At 43.9% G+C, this 20,874-nt stretch overlaps 1 protein-coding gene and 1 non-coding gene across 2 annotated transcripts in view; both read left to right on the top strand.

Moving 5' to 3' along the window:
- Pigk (phosphatidylinositol glycan anchor biosynthesis class K) overlaps positions 1 to 8,932 on the top strand; it is a 75,682-nt gene extending 66,750 nt beyond the window's left edge. Inside the window, exon 11 of the mRNA XM_021651781.2 lies at positions 8,504 to 8,932. Within this exon, the coding sequence (XP_021507456.1) occupies positions 8,504 to 8,620 (117 nt within the window). The 3' untranslated portion in view covers positions 8,621 to 8,932. The remainder of the gene's footprint in view (positions 1 to 8,503) is intronic.
- A 1,469-nt stretch (positions 8,933 to 10,401) lies between these two features.
- On the top strand, positions 10,402 to 10,551 carry LOC132646169 (small nucleolar RNA SNORA48). The gene has a single exon (XR_009584294.1). It is a non-coding gene; the product is annotated as a small nucleolar RNA SNORA48 (small nucleolar RNA).
- Positions 10,552 to 20,874: the final 10,323 nt, after the last annotated feature.

Here is a 20,874-nt window from a genome sequence, read left to right as displayed (position 1 = left end):
CCAAATGTGCTTATTAATTTTATCTGGTTTTGTAACAAACTGATTTCAAGTGGCCTCACCCCTTTCCAGGGGTCTGCATGTGGCTCAGCTGAGTCTTCCACTCAGCTCTCAGAAGCCTCAGTCAGGATAGCGGCCAGTGATGCCCGAGGTCCTGGGGTCCTCCATGCTGAGAGTTCTCCATGGTAGAGGATTCAGGGCCTTGCTTGGCCTTCTGCTGTTCCTTCCCTCTGCCCACTCTGCCTTGAGGCTTTGAGTCTCCAATACACAGGAATCACCTTGGCTGCTTCTCTCTTGGATATCTAGACCTTCTCAGATGGGAGACCTTCCTTCCCATTGGCTATATTCCATCCCAGTAACCTTCCCTTTGATTAGAGACCACAAGTGCATCAAGTAATCCTTCTTTGCCTTGTAATACAGCTGGTCACAGGATCTTAGTCACAGGTCCCGTCCCTGCCCTAGGAGCAATTGCTCTGCACGGGGTGGGAATCATGGGCTTGTCTTACAAGTCTGCTACCATGGTTTTCCTTATGTTATTAATATAATTTGAAGCCTTTAAATCATGGGGGCTGAGAGATGGCTCAGAAGTTTAGAACACAGGCTGCTTTTGCAGAGGACCATGGTTCGAGTCCGAGGGTCCACATGGTGACTCATGGAAGCCTGGGAATCCAGTCCCAGGGGTTCCTCCAGCCTCTTCTGCGCTGCATGTGTATACTGTGCAGAGATACAGGCAGGCAGAACACTCATATGTAAAACATGTAAGGTAGGCTTTATGTAAATGGTATAGATACATTGGAAATACTAATACACTGTGTTAAATACATAGTGGAAACCAATTATTTTCTAAAGTAATTGTAGTTGTAACCTTTGTAGATTGTTTTATAATTTTGTTTCTCTAAAGTATAATATAGTTAACTCTCATTATTCTTAGAAAAGAGTCTCGGTGAAATTTTGGTAATTTTTCTTTTGCTTAGCAATAAATATGCATAATTTCCAAACTCCTGTTTCTTCTTTACATAAATTTAATACTTAGATCTGTACTCTAAGTGTTTTGAAGTTATATGGTAATTTTCTAGCAACGTGAAAAGGGGAGTGAATGCTGTTCACAATTCTAAGTGTAGTGTTGCTTAGCTACCAAGCCCTTTAATTTGAAATATTAGGCATTCTGATAATTGGTAGCCCTTAAGCTTCCAACTGTTGGTTCCTGACACACTATGGTTTTATGTAAGCCATTCACCTTTGTATTGTAGATGTTTTTGTGAGAGGTTAAATAAAAGAAAAGTGTATTTAACAGCAGCCTGTGGAGTACCTTAACCACATAAAATCAGTCATTTTAGGAAATGCTTTAGTGGACATGAATGAAATTATAAAAAATACTTTAATAAGAGCTTGTTTCAGATACAGCTATACTCCAAAATGCAATAATTGTACTGATCTGTCACTTGGCTGTATGGAACAAAATCACTGGAGGATGTCTAAAATATTACATGGAGTTTTATGAAGATAGCAGTATTGTTCTGGCAGGAATGGCATTGAGCACCCTCTGACAATGCACTGTCATGGTACCCGTGTTGCTTAAGGGGCAGATCACGAGGGAGTGGAGTGGAGTACTTCTCCCAATGGGAAAAAGACCCTTCTGTGTTTCTTTTTCCGCTTCACACGTGTGTGTTTTGTGTCTGTGTACGTGTACACATGCCCTCATACACAGGGAGGCTCAAGGGTGATGTCGGGAGCACCCTCTGTTGCTTTCCTACAGATGTGGCAGGTCTGGCTAAGTGGCTGGCGCTGAGGGTCCCTGTCTGTGTCTTCAGAGCTTGGAGTTACAGGTGGCACGCCCAGCATCATGTGGGCTTCTGGGGATCTAAATGCCAGGCCTCACATTTACACCATGACTGTTTTAACCTCAGAGTCCACCTGTAATTCTTCTTCCTCTGGAGAAGCAGAACTGAAGAATTTGTGTATTTCTCTCCTTTAAATATTTTGTTGTAGAATTATAAGCCACATTTCGTATTCAATTTACATATTGTTTTAGCTTCCTTATCATGGGATAGGACTCTCTTAAATCATTCTAACTGTTCACAAGCGTATCGGTGGCTGTGTGCTACCTGGACAGCCTGCTTAGGCTGTTTCCTGATGTTTATTGAGGAGTGAAACTGGAAATTGTGGAAAATTTGTCAGCAGGTCTGAGTTCCTTTACTATGGCTCCTGGGGGAAGAAGAAACATTTTAAAGACCTAAAACTGAAGTTGACCTTGTTAATTAACATTTACACTGGTTTAATTTTGAAGAGCAAAACATTTACCTTCTGTTTTTACGACAGGGAAGGTTTTCAAATGTAAATTATCTCTTTATAGATTCTTTATAGATTTGTGAAAGCTTTTATGCCCATCTCATTTATTGATAAACCCTGTACCTTGTGAATTTGGACGAAAGCTTCATGAGTTTAATTTCCTTTTCTGTCACATTTTCCTATTGACTTTCCTTTTAAATTTATTTATATACTTTGTAAAATTCAGACACTTCAGAAATTTATTTCCATTCTACACCTTTTCTTTCTTGTTTTTGTTCATTTTATTTGGGCTTATAAATATTTTCCTTGTGCATATTTCCTACATTTTATCTCTTTTGTCCTTTGTATTTATATCTAACTTTTTATAATATAGAGTATACTTTGGTGTTAATAGTGTTATGCTGAAACAAATCTGACTTTGATATTAACCCAGTGTTGAGTATGTGGAAACAGTACTCCCTTGCCATTGATTTCAGAAAGTTCTACCACCTATAAATTCTTTCTCTTACATTCATATAACACTTACTATGGGAGGTTATTATAATTTTACTGTGTAGTTTATGAATTAAACTTTGTGATTAGAATATTTATATAGAAAAATGAGTTCAGTACTGTCTGTGGTCTCAGGTGTCTGCTAGAGTCTTGGAACCTGTCTTTCACAGATAGGGGTGGTAGAACTATAGTAAACTTTATTATTGTAAGCCATTAAGATTTGTAAAATTTATTATTTGGCAATTTTATTTATGACTACAATTAATACAGTGCAAATTATAGCCACCTGCTACCCCATCCTCCCAACTCACCTGTAAATTCTTGTTTGCTTTTTGTATTCTCTTATATTCATCTTTCTGTTTTTGTATCAGTACAACATTATTGGCTAGCACTATCCTATTTTTTTCCTTCAGGGCTTGTAGCTCTCTATAGACTAATACAATTGTTTACCCGACATCTCATGCTATAGGCATCTCTACTGTCTTATGTTTTTACATTACTATTGTAAATGAAAGAAAAAAAATCTATTATCTTACTTTTACTGACATGATTGATGGCTACTTATTTTAAAAGAATATTTATTTCAAGTGTGAGCTCTTCTCGATAGTTAGTACAGATGCGTTCATATACTTTGTTATGTGTATAATAGCTTCAAATGAAAATTTACTTTCCTTTCCCAGAAGTTATATTTGTACTGGCCAGTAAGAACAGAGTAATATTAATAAAAACGTTAACAGTAGGTATTCCCATCACACAAAAGTGAACTTCCTGGTAAGGAAACACTGTAATTAGTGCTCTATGGAAATGGAAGGACAGTGGAGAACAGGCATCCGTAATTATTAACCACTGTCAGTTCACTTACCTCAGGTTTTTCTCCAGCAGGGGGCAGCATCTGACCATCACTCATGGTCCCCTTGCCTTAGCTGGCATGTAGGGAAGCTTCAGGAACGACACAGAGAGAACAGAGTGAGTGATGGTAAGCCCTGCCCAATGGGCAGGACACAGTGACCTCACCCATCCCAGCAGAGGCCTTGTAGAAATCTGATGCTGCAGGAGGGTCACTGGGAGTCTCTTTATTATGACGTCAAGAATCAAGATTGTCCTTTGTCACTAACTGTCACCACTCCATAAATTAGTGACTTAAACCCTTTGTGCGTTGGTTGTTGGTAGCTCTGCAGGTTGGCAGTGAGGGCTGATGTAGGTGATGGTTCTTTTGCTGGTCTGGCTGTGCATTGGCTGGAAAGATGTTCGTTTTCCGCTTTCCTTCCAGAAGCTCGGGCTTCCTCATGATGGAGCAGGTGTCTGAGCAGACTCTCGTGAGGTTCCATTTATGTTATCTGCCTTTAACCAAAAGCAGTTTCTCCATCAGCCATTCCAGAAGCAGGGCTGTGTGACCATCACCCCTGCCCCAGCCTGACCATCAGGTCCAAGGCCTTCCTTCTACATGCTTGCAAGTGCCCTCCCACTGACCTGCACAACCTCAGACTCCACCTCGTGTGTGGCCTGCTGGAGAGCTGCTTGCTGAGGCTAGCTCAGTCAGTGAGTGAAGGACCAGAGCTGTGCTGGGAGCTCAGTGCCCCTCCCCAGCCTGTGTGGCTTCCTTCTCATCTCAGGTCGTTGGCTTTGTTTTTGTTTTTAGTTTGTTCTTTCTAGAGCGGTGGTTCTCAACCTTCATAATGCTGCAACCCTTAAATATAGTTCCTCATGTTTTGGTGACCCCCAACCATAAAATTATTATTACTGCTTCACAACTCTTAATTTTGCTACAGTATTTTCATACTGTTATGAATTGTAATGTAAATATTTCTGTTTTCAGTGGTCTTGGGTGACATCTGTAAAAGGGTCACTAGACCTCCAAAGGGTCAAGACCCGTAAAGCAGCTTGAGAACCACTGTTTTAGATAATTCTTGTATTTTCTATTATGTGTTCATTTTTATAGTATTCATTTTGAATACTAATTTCCTAAATTATATTGTGGGTTCCTTATTAAATTTTATTTAGAAGTCTCTGCCTTGTCAAGATGCGTTCTTTTCAGTGGTGGGGGCATTTCTCTTCATAATTTTCTTCATGGTTTTCCTTTTCTTTGTTTTAGTTATTATTGGGGGGGGGGGTTGAGCTGCTACACACAGGTTGAGCTCAGAGGACAACTTTCCGGAGTCCATTCTCATCCTCTACCTTGTTCTGGTGTGGTCCCTCCTCCTGTTTCTGTTGCTGTGTGTATAATCCAGGTTAACTAGCCCACAAGCTCCCAGTTGGTTCTCCTGTCTCCACTTCCACCTGGTGTGGACGCCCTGGGCTTTGACAGAGTGTGGGTGTTTCTCTGTGCCCTTTTGTGTGAATGTCTTCTTATGTTGGTCTAACAGGTTGTTTTTGCTGTTCTCTGGGTCTGGCAGGCAGCAGGAAAACTAAACCTGGGTCATATGCTGCCTTAGGCCTGGCTTGGTCCCCTTAAAGAAGATGAATTGTGTAGAAAAAGCACATTTCTTAGCATGCACTACTGACAAGGCTGACTCTGTGTTTTCCCTATGTGATTACTTATCACACAGACGTCTAGATAAAGTATACTTGTCTGAATATTCTAGTGTGTGGTGAACCATTTTCAGTGTGCTTTGAGATGTTGCATGGGTTCTGGGGGCTTGTGTGTAAATGGAAATATGACAGGGCGAGCCACTAGGGAGGTTAGGATTTACAACTCGGGCCGCCTCATAGATCCATCTTTCTGCTTTAGAAATAGCTGTGGGGAGCAGGCAGGCTTCCACCCTTCCCAGCAGAGCTGGAACCACTCACTGCAAAGTGGTCATTAGCTTAGGGTGTAGCAATTTGAAAATGACCCACTATCCCCTGAAAGGCCTAGCATTTAACTCACGGACAGTGAATATATCTGGGTTTCTTGGAGAAATTAACTGGACTTTTGGTAGAATATATGTTGTTTTGTGCCTTTGTATAGGGTTGCTGTGAGGAGGCCGGAAAGCCTGCTTTTAGCTCAGTCCAAAGGATATTTAATGAGCCAATTTTCCACTTTTTATCAAACAGGTATACTGAAGGCATAAGTTTAAAAAAACAAAAAACAAAACACCAAAGCTGGCACTGCAAATGGTGGTGTTTGAAAGCTGAGATCTGCTGCTTTTGTTGACTTGTGCTGTATTTTATGGTTCTTCTACAAGTGCGGGCACACACATGAGTATAGACATGAATGCTGTCCTCCCTCTTCATCTTTTGTTGTGACTTTCAAGCTTCCTTTTGGGAACTGCAGGACTAGGGCCTGCTTTCTCTCTGGTCCCTTTGTCGGAAGGCTAAAGGAACAGGAGGGCTGCTGCAGCAATCTGGGCTCGCATCACAGCAACTGTCAGGGCTAGTTGTTGTGTCTTTGGAAAATGATAGTTACTTCCAAAGATGCTGCTTTCTCATAATTTGGCTTAACTTGGGAGCTGTCCTTGGGCTCACTCAAAGCTTAAGATTTAATGGTAAATTGAAGCCAGGGAAAGCCTGTCATGGGAAAGTAGCCTCTCCAGCTCTGCAAGTACTTTGTACTAACTACTTGTTACTTGTCTAATCTTAGCTGGAACTTAGCTGGCTTGCCGTGAACACTGCCTGGGCCCTTTCAGCACCAAAACTGTACTCCAGCTTACAGAAGGATTCTCTGGCTCCTACTTCCTAGTGCTGAATTTTGACAATAAGTGTTGAATTTTTTTTAGGAGAGTTGTGTGTGTACCTGTGTGCTTTCAGATGTCATGTGGACCCAGAGACTCCTAGCTAGGACAAACCAGACTCTCATCTTCCCAACTCTCCGCCAGGCTCCAGCTCTCTCACATGCTCGTGAGGTGCTCCGCCGTGCTGGGAGCTGCTCTGCCAGGTGGACGACAATGCTGAGCTTAGCCTTGCTGAGGCTTCCATGGGCTTACTGAGTGTTTGGCCAGTAGCAAAGCAATGTGACAGGCAAGAGCAACAGTCATGCTTAGTTAACAAGTTAGTGTTTCTGTGGCATAGATATTACCTAGGTTTAACATGACTGCCTTGTATTAATCATTCTAGACTTTTGACAGAAAAAAAACTTCCATAGTGTAAGAAGAGCATGACTTCTAAGAACTCTAACCTTTGAATGATCTGAAAACTGCTGCCCTTAAATTTTCATGTGGTACTAGAGGAAAGGGGCTTCTGCCATCAACATCAACAAATGATCAAATGCATCAGAGGATCTGTGTGTGCCAGTATGTGCAGATATAGACATGCGCACGCAGTATGTGCATGCATGCATGTTGGGGGAAGAGGTACTGGGGCTGAGCCCAGGCCTTGTCCACATCAGGCAGGTGTTTAATCACAGCTACAACTCAAACCCTATTACATGCTTTTAGTAGAAAGTAAGTAGGAGAGTTTCATTTTTAAATTTCATTTATTCTATATATTTGTTTCTGAGGCAAGGTCTCTCTGGAATTTGCTTTGTAGCCCAAGTCAGCCTCAGATTCCCACCTTTCCTTCCTGAGTGCTAGGAACAGGTATTTACCACTATTGCCAACTTTGGGTTTAATATTCTCCGGTCATATTTTGGGAACCTTTCTGAGAGGAGGAGCAGACCCAGGAATGAAGTTGGGGTGTACCACTGAGTTATTAGTTTACTTCATATTAAATATTTGATTAAAAATGCTTAAAACTTGTTAGGATCCAAATTAAATTACTAAGGCTTTTTAGTTTGATGAATTAATTTTCAACTAATAGAAGTTGGTTCTCATTTTGTAACTGTTACCATCCTGATCAACACTAAAGTAAGTTGACACATACAGACACATTAGTCAGTAGGCTGCAAAGATGCACGCCTGTATCCCAGCACTTGGGGCGGCAGAGGCAGGTGGATCTCTGTGAGTTTGCAGCCAACTTGGTCTACAAAGCAAGTCCAAGACAGCCAAGGCTACATAACGAAACCCTGTCTCAAAAAACAAACCAACCAACAAACAAAAAAAGATACAGTCACACACCCCCAGTTATAGGGCCATAGTGCAACTTATTGAAGAAACAGCAGGGGAGAGGATGGTCTTTCCTTGGTGAAGGTTCATGCAACACTCAGGCAGGCTTGGACTTCCGCAGGGGAGCATGGGGATAGGCAGTAAAGGTCAGGGAAGTGGTGGGTAGGAGGAAGACTGGAAGGAGGTGCCAACTTTTTGAGAATTCAAAGAAAAGAATGTTTTCAGCTGGGAACAGTCTGGGAGCTAGCATCATCTGAGTCATTAGTTCTGAAGAAGTACCAGGGTAAGGGCGTACTTTCCCTCCTCTGTGAAGGGAAACAAGCCAAGGCTGTGTGCCTGCAGCCAGGCTGGCGGGCTGCCGTTGGAGCGAACAGCTGTAGCTCTGTAGCATGGCTTCAACCTCTAATCAGTGTGATGTGTGAATGCTTCCTACCCTCATAGAGCAGGAATGATGGGAAAAACAAGACAGAGAAAGCTAAAATTAATGAAGGAACAGGGACAGGACTCCTCCCCTGCTGAGTAAGTTGAATGAGGGAGGTGGTGGGCATACTGGTGGTCAGGGCAGGCCCCTCTGAGGAAGTTATCTGCATTTATTGGGCTGTTTGCCTCATTTGAAGTCTACCACAGCTGCTGTTTTGGTGCATTCGGTTTGGCCAAACAACACCATCTATAATGCCACCCCTCAACCTTCTCCTTCCCATGAGCGTTACTTCATCCATTGCTGAATTTTCCCATTGTTAAGTTGGCTGTGTTTGCTCATTCTGCAGAAGCCGAAGCTGAAGGATTGGCACCCTCCTGGCGGCTTCATCCTGGGACTGTGGGCACTCATCATCATGGTCTTCTTTAAGACCTATGGAATCAAGCACATGAAGTTCATTTTCTAGACTCAAGGACATGTGGAGAAGAGTGAATGGAAGCTTGCAGCCTTGGATAAAACTTAGGCTTTATATATTTTTAAACATGTTGCTTTTGTGTAAATTTGGGAAGAAAATTAGGAAAATTGAATTTTAATGAACTTTGGTTTTATAACTTAATGTACTTGTTTATTGGCCAGGAAATGTGTCTTTCATTGTGTTTGTGCATGTGTGTGTTGTATAAACGGGGGACAATGACATTGGAATATTTATCCTGCTTTCATTGTAAAAGTATGAATTGTGAAGGTGTTAATTCCCACTAAAGAGGCAACTTAGCTAATAGTTTTGTGTGTGTTCTTACTGTTTTTATTATGTACATATGTCTCTACGCCCAGATCACACAGAATATGCCCTCTCACAAGCTTTGTGTGTATGACATATAATTAACCTTTCCCCTCCTTGGACATTGACTCCCTTACCTGTAGCCCAGGCGTTAAGGAGGCTGAGAAGAAAGAAGCTAATTTGAGCCTTGGGGTCTGAAGGTCAGCCTGGGCAACAAACAAAAAACAAAAGAAAAGAAAATACCATGGTATGCCTTGATGTGTGGTGTTCATACAGCAGTCCTCTGTGGCGCCCTCACCTTGTTTCCAGAGTTGTCCTTTGGTTAATTCTGGGGTGTACTAATGACTCTTAGTCACTCCTGGAATTCTGCTGTTTTAATTGCAAGTAAAGATGAAAACAAAGGCTTTGGTAGCTTGTCTATCTAGGAAATTTGTGTATTAGAGAATCTCTTGCGTTAACTGCTCAGAAAAACATGCCCTATTGTTTTTTTTTGTTTTGTTTTGTTTTTTATTTTTAAGCACTCCATGAACTTTCTAGAATTGATAGTATGTCTTCAGTTTTTGTCATGAAAGATACAGATTACCAACTGGCTGAATCTGTACTTTTCCTGGAGACAGGCCCATAAACTGGATGACATGCGTGGAGCATACACACTATGGTCCTGCCTTCATGTCTGATGGATCTGTAAGGCACTGCACATTGCTTCATATTCTATAAGATGGAGGAGCTCCCATCCCAACATTGAATCATCTCTGCATCTTTTCTACAGTGGAAAGAGGGCTGAGCTTGTGTTTTGTGGTCAATCTCAGAGACTCTTTTTCTCCTTCAAACCTTGGTGTCAGAGGGCTGTGCAGGGATGAGGTGTGCCTGTAGGTTTTTTTTTTTTTTTTTTTTCAATGCAATTTATTCAGGAACATTGAACAATCCTCGGACCCCGGGGAAAGCCAGCCCACAGCTTAAATAGCCTCTGGGTAGCCAACCCAGGCATGCCATGGGGGCAATGCAGATAGGTCCACATACATGGAAGCAAGCCAGATCCTCAGCCTTAGCCAAATGTGGAATTGTTCATGACAGAGAGCACTCACCATCGGGAATGTGGAAGGCGGAAACCAGCTCCATCTTTAAGGCATAGCATTCCGCAGCTCTCTACAGTTCCCCCTTTTTGTTTTAGACGCATCAGGCAAGAGTAGAGGTCTGATCTCTGATATTAGAAATAAATTGGGACTTTGTACAGATGTTCATTTAGGTGTCATCCACCCAAAGAGCATCAGACCCATCCGATACCTTTTTCTCAGAGGCGGGACCTGGGGCATCAACCCGCATGCAATCAGACATGCTCTTCTCTGGGTCCAAAGCGGCTGACCCTGAGTGCCTGTAGGTTTTTATGTGTTTTATTCAAGAACTTAACATGCTCATCTGTTTTCTTTTATATGTAGCAAACAATTAAGAAAACTCCTCTGACTCCCCCCCCCCCCCGCAATGGACAAAGAGACACCTTGTTGGAGATGTTGGATGCTGTTCTTATATCAGTCAGGAGCAAGGCAGATAGCAGTCCTTTGTTCATCCTAGCTTGACACCTGGTTTGGTGGCCAAAGCTGTTTTATGCCTGGGACATATAAAAAACAAAATCAAATCAACTCCGGGTGGCATATCTCAGGAGGAGAAAGACAGAGGCTTGTGGACTACCTTGCCACCCACAGACCTGCCCTCTGGCGCATGGAATAGCCAGTCACCCAGGGGTGGTGCTCAGATGGGAGAGAAAGAAGTGGAGCAGCTTGAGCATCATGAAGAGAGATGGAACTGGAGACTTGAGGGAGGGAGAGGAGTAGCCTGTTGTGAGTGGCCAGCCTGGCCACCAGGACCATGGTGAGGTTCCATCCTGAGCTGCCTCTGAGGGCTGTGTCTGGAAAGTCTGTGGCTATGCAGTGGCAGGGGTAGCTGTCTCTCTGTGTCTGTGGCCCATATTACCACTAGAGAGTTTGGGGATGATCTTGGCAGCCACCAGGTACCATGTGGATGTTCAGGGGTTGTGCAGAACTGGCCCTGCCCTTCACTGGCTGCAGCGCTCTGGAGAGCTGGCCCAGTCCCTCACCAGAAGCAGCTCTTGAGAGATCAGGCCCATCCTTCGTTCAGACAGCACAGTGGAACTGGCCCTGGTGGTGGGAGTGGGGGTGGAGCTGGGCTGTAAAGACGGGAGTATGGGAGAGCTGACCCCGCCACTCATCTGCCTGCCATGGGGTGGGCACAGGTATAAAAGGTGATGCCCCCTGCTTGCCTCTCACCACATTCGGCAGTCAGGAAAGTTGCACACAGTGTCATGAATGTAGGAGAGCTAGCCCTGCCCCTCATCAGCTGCAGCATTCCACACAGTGGGCTGCTCAGGCCTGCTGCCCTGAGTGGCACAGTAAAGCTGGCCCTGAGGGTGTGGGGGAGGGAGAGCTGGTCTGGGCAAAGGGGAGATGCCCTCTACCCCTTCACCCTGAGGCACTCAGGATAGGCAGTAAGGAGTACTGAGAGCGGACGAAATATCCCTGCCCCTCAGTGGCTGTAGTATTCAGAAGAGTGGGTCCTGCACCTCACTTGGGCAGCACAGTGGAGCTGGCCCTGATGGCAAATAAGGTAAGTCAGCCTTGAGAGAGTATGAAAGCCAGCCTGGAGGGAGGGAGGGAGAGAGCTGACCCAGCTCTGCCAGGCAGCAGCACACTGGAGCTGACTCTGGAGGCATGGGTCCAGGTGAGCAGGCTCTCTAGGTCCTGGAAAGCTGACCCTGCCTCCTGCTGATGGTGGCATTGGGTATCCTAACCAGAGCAGTTCGCCCAGGTGGTGCAGATAAGGGAGAGCCAGCAGGCTGACCAGCTCAGCTACCACCCAGACGCAGATCCAGGCTCTGAGTTGTCCCACCCCAAAATCTGTATCGTCTGCTAACTGTTGGGATTCACAAAAGGGCTACTCCTGCTGCTCCAAAACTGAAGAATATTCATGATGCAGGACAACAACAGAATAACTAGGAGTCCCAGTGAGGACCCAATATTGACGGTGTCACAGAAGCCAGAGACCTCAAACCAGACCAATGACTCATTGCAATGAGCATTGCAAGTGAAGATGCATGGACAGAGGGATATACTGTGGGACACAGTACAGCTTCCACGATGAGGCTTTTCTTGTTGAGAAACACCGCTGCTAAAGTCACAGTCCCCCATGACTGGAAAGCCCTGAGCTTGGGTGCAAAATTGTTGGTGAGGCATCCTCTTTTCTGCCCAGAGAGCCCAGATCCACACGCCCTAGAGACTTGAGAATGTTACTTAGTCCTTAGGGACATTATCGCTCTGTATCCCACCACACCTTTAAGAACCCTTTCGGCAAGCACCTGGGATTCCTGGATGCCTCTCCATGTAAGTGAGGCATCTCAGTACCTTAGCCCTTCAGCCAAAGATCTTTACCCACCCTGGAAATCCCTACCCCATCCCAAAAGCTCTATATAACCCTCGTTCAGCCTGAATAAAGTTGATCTGCCTCCCTGAAGCTGGGCCTGGAAGCCATCATTTCTGGTCATGCTCTCGGGACCCTGAACCCCCAGTTCATAGCTTCTGCTTCCTTTATCCTTGCGGACTGATATCAACTGACTTATCCCTGGGGGATGGGAGGGTCACATTTTTGGTTTTTTGTTTTTGTTTGTTGTTTATGCTTTGTTTTGTTTTGTTGTTTTTTTTTATCTTGGGGGAGGTTGCAAGGGATAAGGCCAGTTATTAGAGGATGGGGAGATGAGGGGGTAAATGATGTGAAAATCACAAAGATTCAATAAAAAATTTTTTTAATACTACTCAACAATTAAAAACAAAGAAATCATGAAATTTGCAGGCAAATGGTGGGATCTAAAAATGATCATCCTGAGTGAGGTATCTCAGATACAGAAAGACACATATGGTATATACTCACGTATAGGATGATATTAGACATATAATATAGGATAATCATACTAAAACCTGTACACCTAAGGAAGCTAATCAAGAAGGGAGACTCCAGTAAGAAGCCCAATCTTTATTCAGAAAGGCAAACGAGATAGACAGAAGAGGGAGAAAACAGGGAACAGGACAGGAGCCTATCACAGAGGGCCTCTAAAAGACTCTACCCAGCAGTGTATCAAAACATATGCTGAGATTCATAGCCAAACTTTTTGCAGGGAATCTTATGAAAGAAGGGGGAGATAGAAAGACCTGGAGGGGACAGGAGCTCCACAAGGAGAGCAACAGAACCAAAAAATCTGGGCACAGGGGTCTTTTCTGAGACTGATACTCCAACCAAGGACCATGCATGGAGATAACCTAGATACCTGCACAGAAATAGCCCATGGCAGGTCAGTGTCCAAGAGGGTTCCTCAATCATAGGAACAGGGACTGTCTCTGACATGAACTAATGTCCTGGCTCTTCAATTACCTCACCCAGAGGAGGCAGCAGCCTTACAGTCCACAGAGGAAGACAATGGAGCTAGTCCTGATGAGACCTGATAGACTAGGGTCAGATGGAAGGGGAGGAGGACCTCCTCTATCAGTAGACTGGGGGAGGGGCATAGGAGAAGAAGAGGTAGGGAAGGTGGAATTGGGAGGGTATAAGGGAGGAGGCTACAGCTGGGATACAAAGTGAATAAACTAATTAATAAAGATAAAAAGAAAAAATAAAAAAGGGAAAAAAATAAGAAAAACCTCTTCTGCAGTAAAGCCTTTAGATCAGCCATTCTCAACCTGTGGGTCATGATCCCTTCAGGTTGGCTGACCTTCTTATGGTCACATATCAGATAGTCTACGTATCAGAGAATTACATTAGGATTCATAATTTTAGCAAAATTGCAGTTATGAAGTATCAGTGAAATTAACTTTATGTTTAGTGTCTCTATGCAGAACTGTTGTAAAGGGTCACAGCATCAGGAAGGTTGAGGACCGCTGGATCCTTAATAATCCACTGGATCTCTTTACCATTTAGCACTTAAAATATTGTGTTGTAGTTATAAGCAGAACTCAGACTTCCATAGGAAAAGATTTATAGTACCTTCATCACTGGTACAGGTAATATTGAGGTTTGTCTAGCTCTGAGTCTTTATTTTTATTGACATTTTTATTGGTGCGTTATATAAGAGAAAAAGGATTTTTTTTTTATCTGACTATATAAAGAAGCATCTTTGTGAGCACAGAGATGTAAAAACAAACAAGTTTGAGTGGCAGATGTTGTAGTCAGAGTTTGACCACGTCCTCTAGAACACACACACAAGGTCACAGAGAACACCATTGGGTGGCATAAGGGGAGCATAGGAATGAGAATTGCTCTTGAGCCAGAGTCCTTTAGTCTGAATGTAATGAAACATGTCTTGATGTGAAGGCTGCTGGGAAGAGAAATCTCCCTCCGAGGCAGAGTGGCACACAGGGTTAATTTGACCTAGGCACACTTTCGGAGAGTAAGCGGTTTTGTAGCTGTTTAGTTTTGTTTGTTTTCTTTCACTTCTCCAATTTTCAGAATACAATTGAAGAAAAAAAAAACTTAAGCAGACTTTAAAAGTCTACTTATAGCCATAATCTTTTTACATGAAACTGTTCTGCCTTTAGTAAGTAAATCGCATGTGTGAGCATAATACAGGAAATAACACATATCCTAAAATATATTCTCAGAGTCCTGAAGAGCTGAAGAGAAGCGTTTGCCTCTCTCAGGGTGGTGAGGACAGATGAGATAATGGTGTGACTAAACATTTCGGAAGTTGTGAATACGCAATGCTATTGTTCTCATTTCTGCATAGGATCACGCAGGGGCATGGGATGGTGACAGGGTCCCTCCTCTATTGCCTTTCTAACTTGCTCTGCCATAGTGCTGTTTTTGCTGGTGCTTTTTCTTTTCATCCCATGGTGTCCTTGAGGGAGAAAAGGGAAGTAGACAAATGCACCCCTATAGACATGTCCTGACATTTCAGAGAGTGCAGGGCATGGCGATGCAGCCCCTGGAAGGCAGCCTGCGTGAGGCAAAACCCCAGACAGAATGTTGTGATTCCAACCTCACAAGACATTTATTTGCAGCTTATAAAAGGGAAAGGTACTTTGGATGCAAAGGTGATAAAACTGAATGAAAAATTAGAAGTAAACCCCAGAATAATGCATGCATTTATGGTTTCAGTTTTTATATATTCTCCACTGCTTGAAAGTGATGAGTCCCACAGCAGGCGGAGCTCAGCCCCTTCCTGCTTATCCAGTGTTTCTGTCCTGGAGTACGCGGCTAAGGTCTCTTCCATTATGTATGTTGTGTAGCAGGGTTACAATTACTGTGGGAATCATCATTCGAAATCTTGATGCATGGGTTTCTGGAATATTTACAGCAAATGTTGAATTAACATATTATCCTTTTCCATTTCTTTTACCAAAATTAAGCTCATTTGTAGCAGATGCTGTTTTAACTTGTGAAAGAAATATTTTGTAAAAGTCCTGAAAGAGATTGCTGTAGAACAGAGATCAGCGTCCAGGCCTGCTTTAGGACACCAGCCTTGATGCCTTATTGGTTCACTTTAAAGCTCAGGGTGTTTGCTGCTGTGTGCTGACTGCACACCTACTCTGGCCAGCACACTATGGGGTAATCAGGCTCCCCCTCCCCTTTTCTTTGGTGCAGAAAGCTCACTGTCCTGGAAATGCACTATAAAATATCTGGCTTCGATTATGTGCATGTGTATGTATCACTGTGCTTTGCTCCTGTGGCATTCACCGCCTCTTCGTCGCTCCTTTCCTCAGCCCAGACAGGCTTGCTTCTGTGTCACATACATGCACATGAAAAGATTTCAGGTTTGGTATTCAAGCGTGACACTGAGGCAGATTGACCTATATATTGTGTGTGTGTGTGTGTGTGTGTGTGTGTGTATAATTTATATTTTTGTATTATATATTTATGTATTAGAAAAGATATTAATGCCACAGAGAGACAGACAACAGCTATCATGAGCTCCAAGGAGAGTTCAGACCAACATGGCAGAGTAAAAGTCCCTTATACATGTTAGAGTGAGGGAAAAGGAACTAGATGGAAAGGTTTGCCATTTTGGCCCCCAGTTAGCCTTAGCTAAGGTAGCCAGTGAGTAGCCAGTTAAAGAATGTTAGGTCATGGATAGATACCTGTCCTGGTCAGCCATTACTTGGATAATGAGGAGAGAAGACAAGAAGACAAGAGTCTAGACATAGGTCTCTGGTTTGAGAGACAAATTACCTTGGCCGGATTCCCTTAAATACTGGAGTCTCAGAGTTCTGCTAAAATGGAGGAGCTTTACAATGATGGCCGTGGCCTTGGCTAAAAAGTATATCTATGAAGGAGGTATAGACATATAGCCGAGTCTAATTCATGTGTGAGAAAACATGCAGTCCTTTGTCTTTGCTCAGTGTGCCCCCTTAGACTCTTCTCTGCTTCGTATCCTACACTTAGGTCACCCATATATTTTCATTACGTATATTTAAGTCTATAACCCACGTATGAGAAAGTGTAGTATTTGACTTTCTGGATGGCTAATTTTACTTAACACAAAGGGCTCCAAATCCATTCAAACTTCAGGCAATGCAGTTTGTCTCATTACAGCCAACTTCAAATCCATTACACATTATGTAGCACATCTCCCTGGCTCCAGATCTTGTCTGTTATGGGTAGAGCTACGGTAAACATGAATGCAGTTCTGTCTCCTATAGAAAGATGGAACAATGTTAGTGCCATTTGCTTTATTACAGCTGTGAGGAGCACGTCTTATAGGTTGATCAACTTTGTGGCATTATTTCTGACTTCTGTTTAGACCTTTTAAGAGTGCACATTGTTCTTGTTTTCCTTTGCCTTTTCAAAATGTACTAAGTGCCAAAAACAGTCATCTCTGTAGTGGCTGCTATGGGTGATGTTGCAAGTTCTTTGATGCTGCTGTCATCAGGAGTCTATAATACAATCTCCCCTCCTTGGATCTGGGCTGGACACAAACTTAATTCTACTCAGAACAATACTGCTTGTTTCAGAGTGAGGTCGTAAAAGGAGACAGTACATATGTCCTGCTGTCTCTTGGGGCCTCCAGACCCAGCCACCATCCCCTGAAGAAACATGAGCTCTATAGAGAAGCTGTACATACTTATTCCGGACCTCCAGTCCAGGTCTCAGCCAGCCCCTCACCAGAGGTGCCAGGAGCAGGCTCCCAAGTGACACCACCTCATCATTGCCCAGCACCATGAGAGTATCAGAGTTAGAGAAAGACCGTAACTAAGAGGGTTTCACAGTTAGAGAATGCTGCTAAGTCATCATGGCTGGAACCATCTTCGTGTGCTGTCCCTGGAGAGGCTCCCTGCACCTCGAGTGTTGGGCGCATCACTTCTTGGAGCTCCTGTTTTCTAACGATGTTGTCTCTCATCCTTTCCATTTCCTTTTTTGTAGATTCTTTCCCTTCAACATCTTAACTTTCTCAAAATGCTTCATCATGCTATTTCATCTGGCTTTGTTTCCTCCCTTCCTCACAATGGTCTGCTTTACGAGTATGTGAGAGAGAGACAGAGAAAGACAGACAGATAGACAGACCAACACATACACACACACACACACACACACACACACACACACACACACACACACACGGGGGGGGGGGGAGAGAGAGAGAGAGAGAGAGAGAGAGAGAGATCTCCTCACCACCTCTCCTTAATAACCATACTTAGGATTGCCTCCCCTGCCTTCACGGTACTGTCCCTTCCTGGCATTCCTGCTCTCCGCTGCTTCCTTTGTCTTTCCGGAGTGCTTCTCCGTGGCAGCATGCTCCAGATGCCCTGCACATCTTTCCCAAGTCAGATGTTGCTCACTCTCCCTGCACATGCACATTCCCAGCTGTGCTTTCCAGTTATCTCTGCATCATCTGCAGCCAAATGTCCATGCGCAGGTACCATGCGCAGGATGAAGTGGCCCTTTCTACTTGAACCCCCCCTCAGTATACCTCTAACGAACCCATCATCTTCTCTCATTACCAGCCCTTCTTTATCTTCCATCCCAATCCTCTTGGATGACCTAGAATTTTGAAGATATGGGTCCAGGATTAAGGCATTATCAAGTGATGGTGGAATATGCAGTGAGTTTAATTTAGATCCCATCCATCACAGTGCTTGCACCATGGGCTTGTGAAAACATCAGTTGTAGCAGGGATGAGAATGTGAATGGCTTGAATAAAGGAGCATGCTCTCTGGTGATCGTAGGCATGAGTCCCTGAGTTTGAAGAGCTGCCACCTGGTCATGTGAGTGTATTTTTATTGCTTAACCTACAGACCACAACATTTATTCTCCTGGCTGAAGTGATTAGAAACCATCAAACAGAAATCGAGTTGCTCAATGCATGCTGGGCATGAAGAGAGGGTTGTCCCAGGAAGCCCTTGGTAGTTCCTTGATGAAAAGCAATGGTTGACGAAAGCCATACCCAAAACCAGTGAAGTGAAGGACATCAGGCCAGGTGAGGAATCTCCCTACTGGGTGAAGATTTGCTCTTTTTCTTCACAGCCACTGTGCTTCTGTGAGGGGCTGGAGGGAAGACATAAACCAACCTTTCAACTATAACGTTCAAGTCAGTTCTTTGGAAATGAGGCTGGCTTTGCATTTTATATGCATATGGTTTTTTGTTTTGTTTTGTTTTGTTTTTTTACTGTTCCTTTGTTGGTGACACTCTCCCTACAACATCTCCCTTAGGTATGAACTACCCAGTGGAGCGGTGATGGAATGTGAAGGATGATTAACATTGTTGGCTGTAGATGCAGTCACATTTCGCACCTCTTTATTTTGGCATTGGGTGAGAATTTCTTCACTCGTTAACATTTACCAAGTGGCTTGTTAAATGGCAACAGAGTATTGTCATTGCACTGAGCACAGGTGTGTAAAGAAGGGTGACAACGGGAGCTGAAGAGTCAAAGAGGCCTGTTGCTACAGTTATCAACTTATGGTCTTGTCTGCTCCAGATCTACTCGCTTGTTCAATGACGAAGGAGCAGAACCCTTCAAGAGTCTCTCCTTCCAGTGAGTGCCTCACTGAGCCTTGTCGGATAGCATGCAGCAGCAGCCCTGTGCTGAAGGAACATAGTTTGTGTTCTTGTTTCCAGTGTCTGACTTCCACCGCCCAGTATGTGGTAGTGCAAATGAGTGTGTTTTCTGCAGTGGCCAATGGCAGAAATCTCAGAGCACATTCCAGTGAACAGTTTGCTGCAAAGCTCCTGTAAATGGCTTTGTCAGGTGGACTGACCTGCGCAGCTCCACAGCTAAGTGTGTCTGGTGAGTGCATTCCTGAGACCAGCAACCAGCACATCCCCGTGAGGCACTTTTCACGAAGTCCTGAGACATGCTCCCTTCCCAGGGATGGCTTTCCCTAGCACTCCAGGGCTTCCTGGAGAGCAAGGCCCTGACAGGAAGCTGAAGTGATCTTTGCTGCCATCCATTCTGCCATGCCTTGCCCTCTCCAGCCATGTGACAATCTCAGACTTCAAAGGTCCTAAGATTCAGGGCTGTTCCTGATGCCTGCTTTTCCTCTGAGCCCTTGACATTTAATCTCTCACTAGCAGATGCCTCCTTACTCATGAGTCTTTGTTCAGGTGACAGTGTAGATGTTGTCTCCAGGCTGGACCTAGACAAGCACACATCCTTCCAGAAACCCAATGGCATGAAGTCGTAAGAGTCTTGACCAAGGTCATTGAACAGACTTGGGGTTCAAGGGAAAGTTCTGTTCCTTTAAAGAGATGTACCAAAGACTGGAGGTTATTCCTCACCACCATGCTCTTAGAACTCGGAAGCCAAACCATCAAGGGCTCACTGGGCTGAGAACCCTGCATCACCCCCTGGCTCCCCACAGCACCACGTTTCTCTCTGAAAAGTGATAGATTCCCATCACAAATACACCTCCAAATCCCTGCGAATCGTAGTAAGAGCAGAATGTTACAGATGATACTCTCGTCCAGTTGTCTACAGAGGTGTCTGCTGATGCGGGTATTTGAGGAGGGCATAGGGAAGAGCCTGAATTCTGCCTTCTGTTGTTTGTCAGCCTGATGAATGTACTCTTTATAACAACTGTGCAATTAGGTCGCAGCTAAAGAAATACGCTGTAAAACTAATAAAAGTCAAGATGGGGGAGAAATGTGAAGATCAAATAAGAAAACGATTGAAAGAAATAAAAATAGCATTTTCAACAGGTTGAAAGCAAAAACAGAAAACTCAGAAATGAATGAGCCTAACTAGAGAATGTGACAGAGGCATTAAAATTGAAGAGGTTAACATCTGAACCTAAGAATTTCAATGATGTAGCTGTGAATAGAGCTAAAATGGAAAAGAAACAAAAAATATTTTAAGGTGAAAAAAAATAGAAGGAACATGAAATGAAATGGAAAGACCAAACTGGTAGCTAAAAGAATTAGAAGGAAGATTTTAAATGCGAACACTAGGAATATAACATTCCCTAAGAGCCAAACATTAAGGAACAAAACAAACTAAAAATAAATATAGAAGAAAAGAGACAAGGTGAGGACAAGCATCATTTAAGAAAGTCACCTGCCTTTTAGAGACATCTGACTTCTGTTACTATTGTTCTCAGGGTACCATGAATTCTAGAAACTTCTTCTGTGCCTTTCATTCCCAAGCTCAGTTTCTCTGCAGAGCACCCGTCAGGATTCCTGCAGGTCAAGCCACAGGTAGCAAATGTTTCCCCCACGGTCCTGTCTCTGTGTGCGTGGTGTTTGTTGCCCTATGGAGGGCCTGCCTGGCTGCTCTGTCACCTGTCTCAGCCATCCTTCACTTGTGCCCTGATATCCAGGGGTGACACTCAGACCTTCTCCCTGCCTCTGGGTCCCCTCAATAAATTCTTTGGGGCCCTATTTCTCCTCCACCACGCTCAGACATTCCTGTTGTGTTTGTGTTGGGTCTGGCCCCAGGTAGAAAGCAATCCGGCGT

The sequence above is a fragment of the Meriones unguiculatus genome, chromosome 10 (genome assembly GCF_030254825.1).
Source record: "Meriones unguiculatus strain TT.TT164.6M chromosome 10, Bangor_MerUng_6.1, whole genome shotgun sequence".
Taxonomy (NCBI): Eukaryota; Metazoa; Chordata; class Mammalia; order Rodentia; family Muridae; genus Meriones; species Meriones unguiculatus.
The sequence above is the reverse complement of the archived record's forward strand: the minus strand, read 5'-3'. Positions and strand labels throughout refer to the sequence as shown.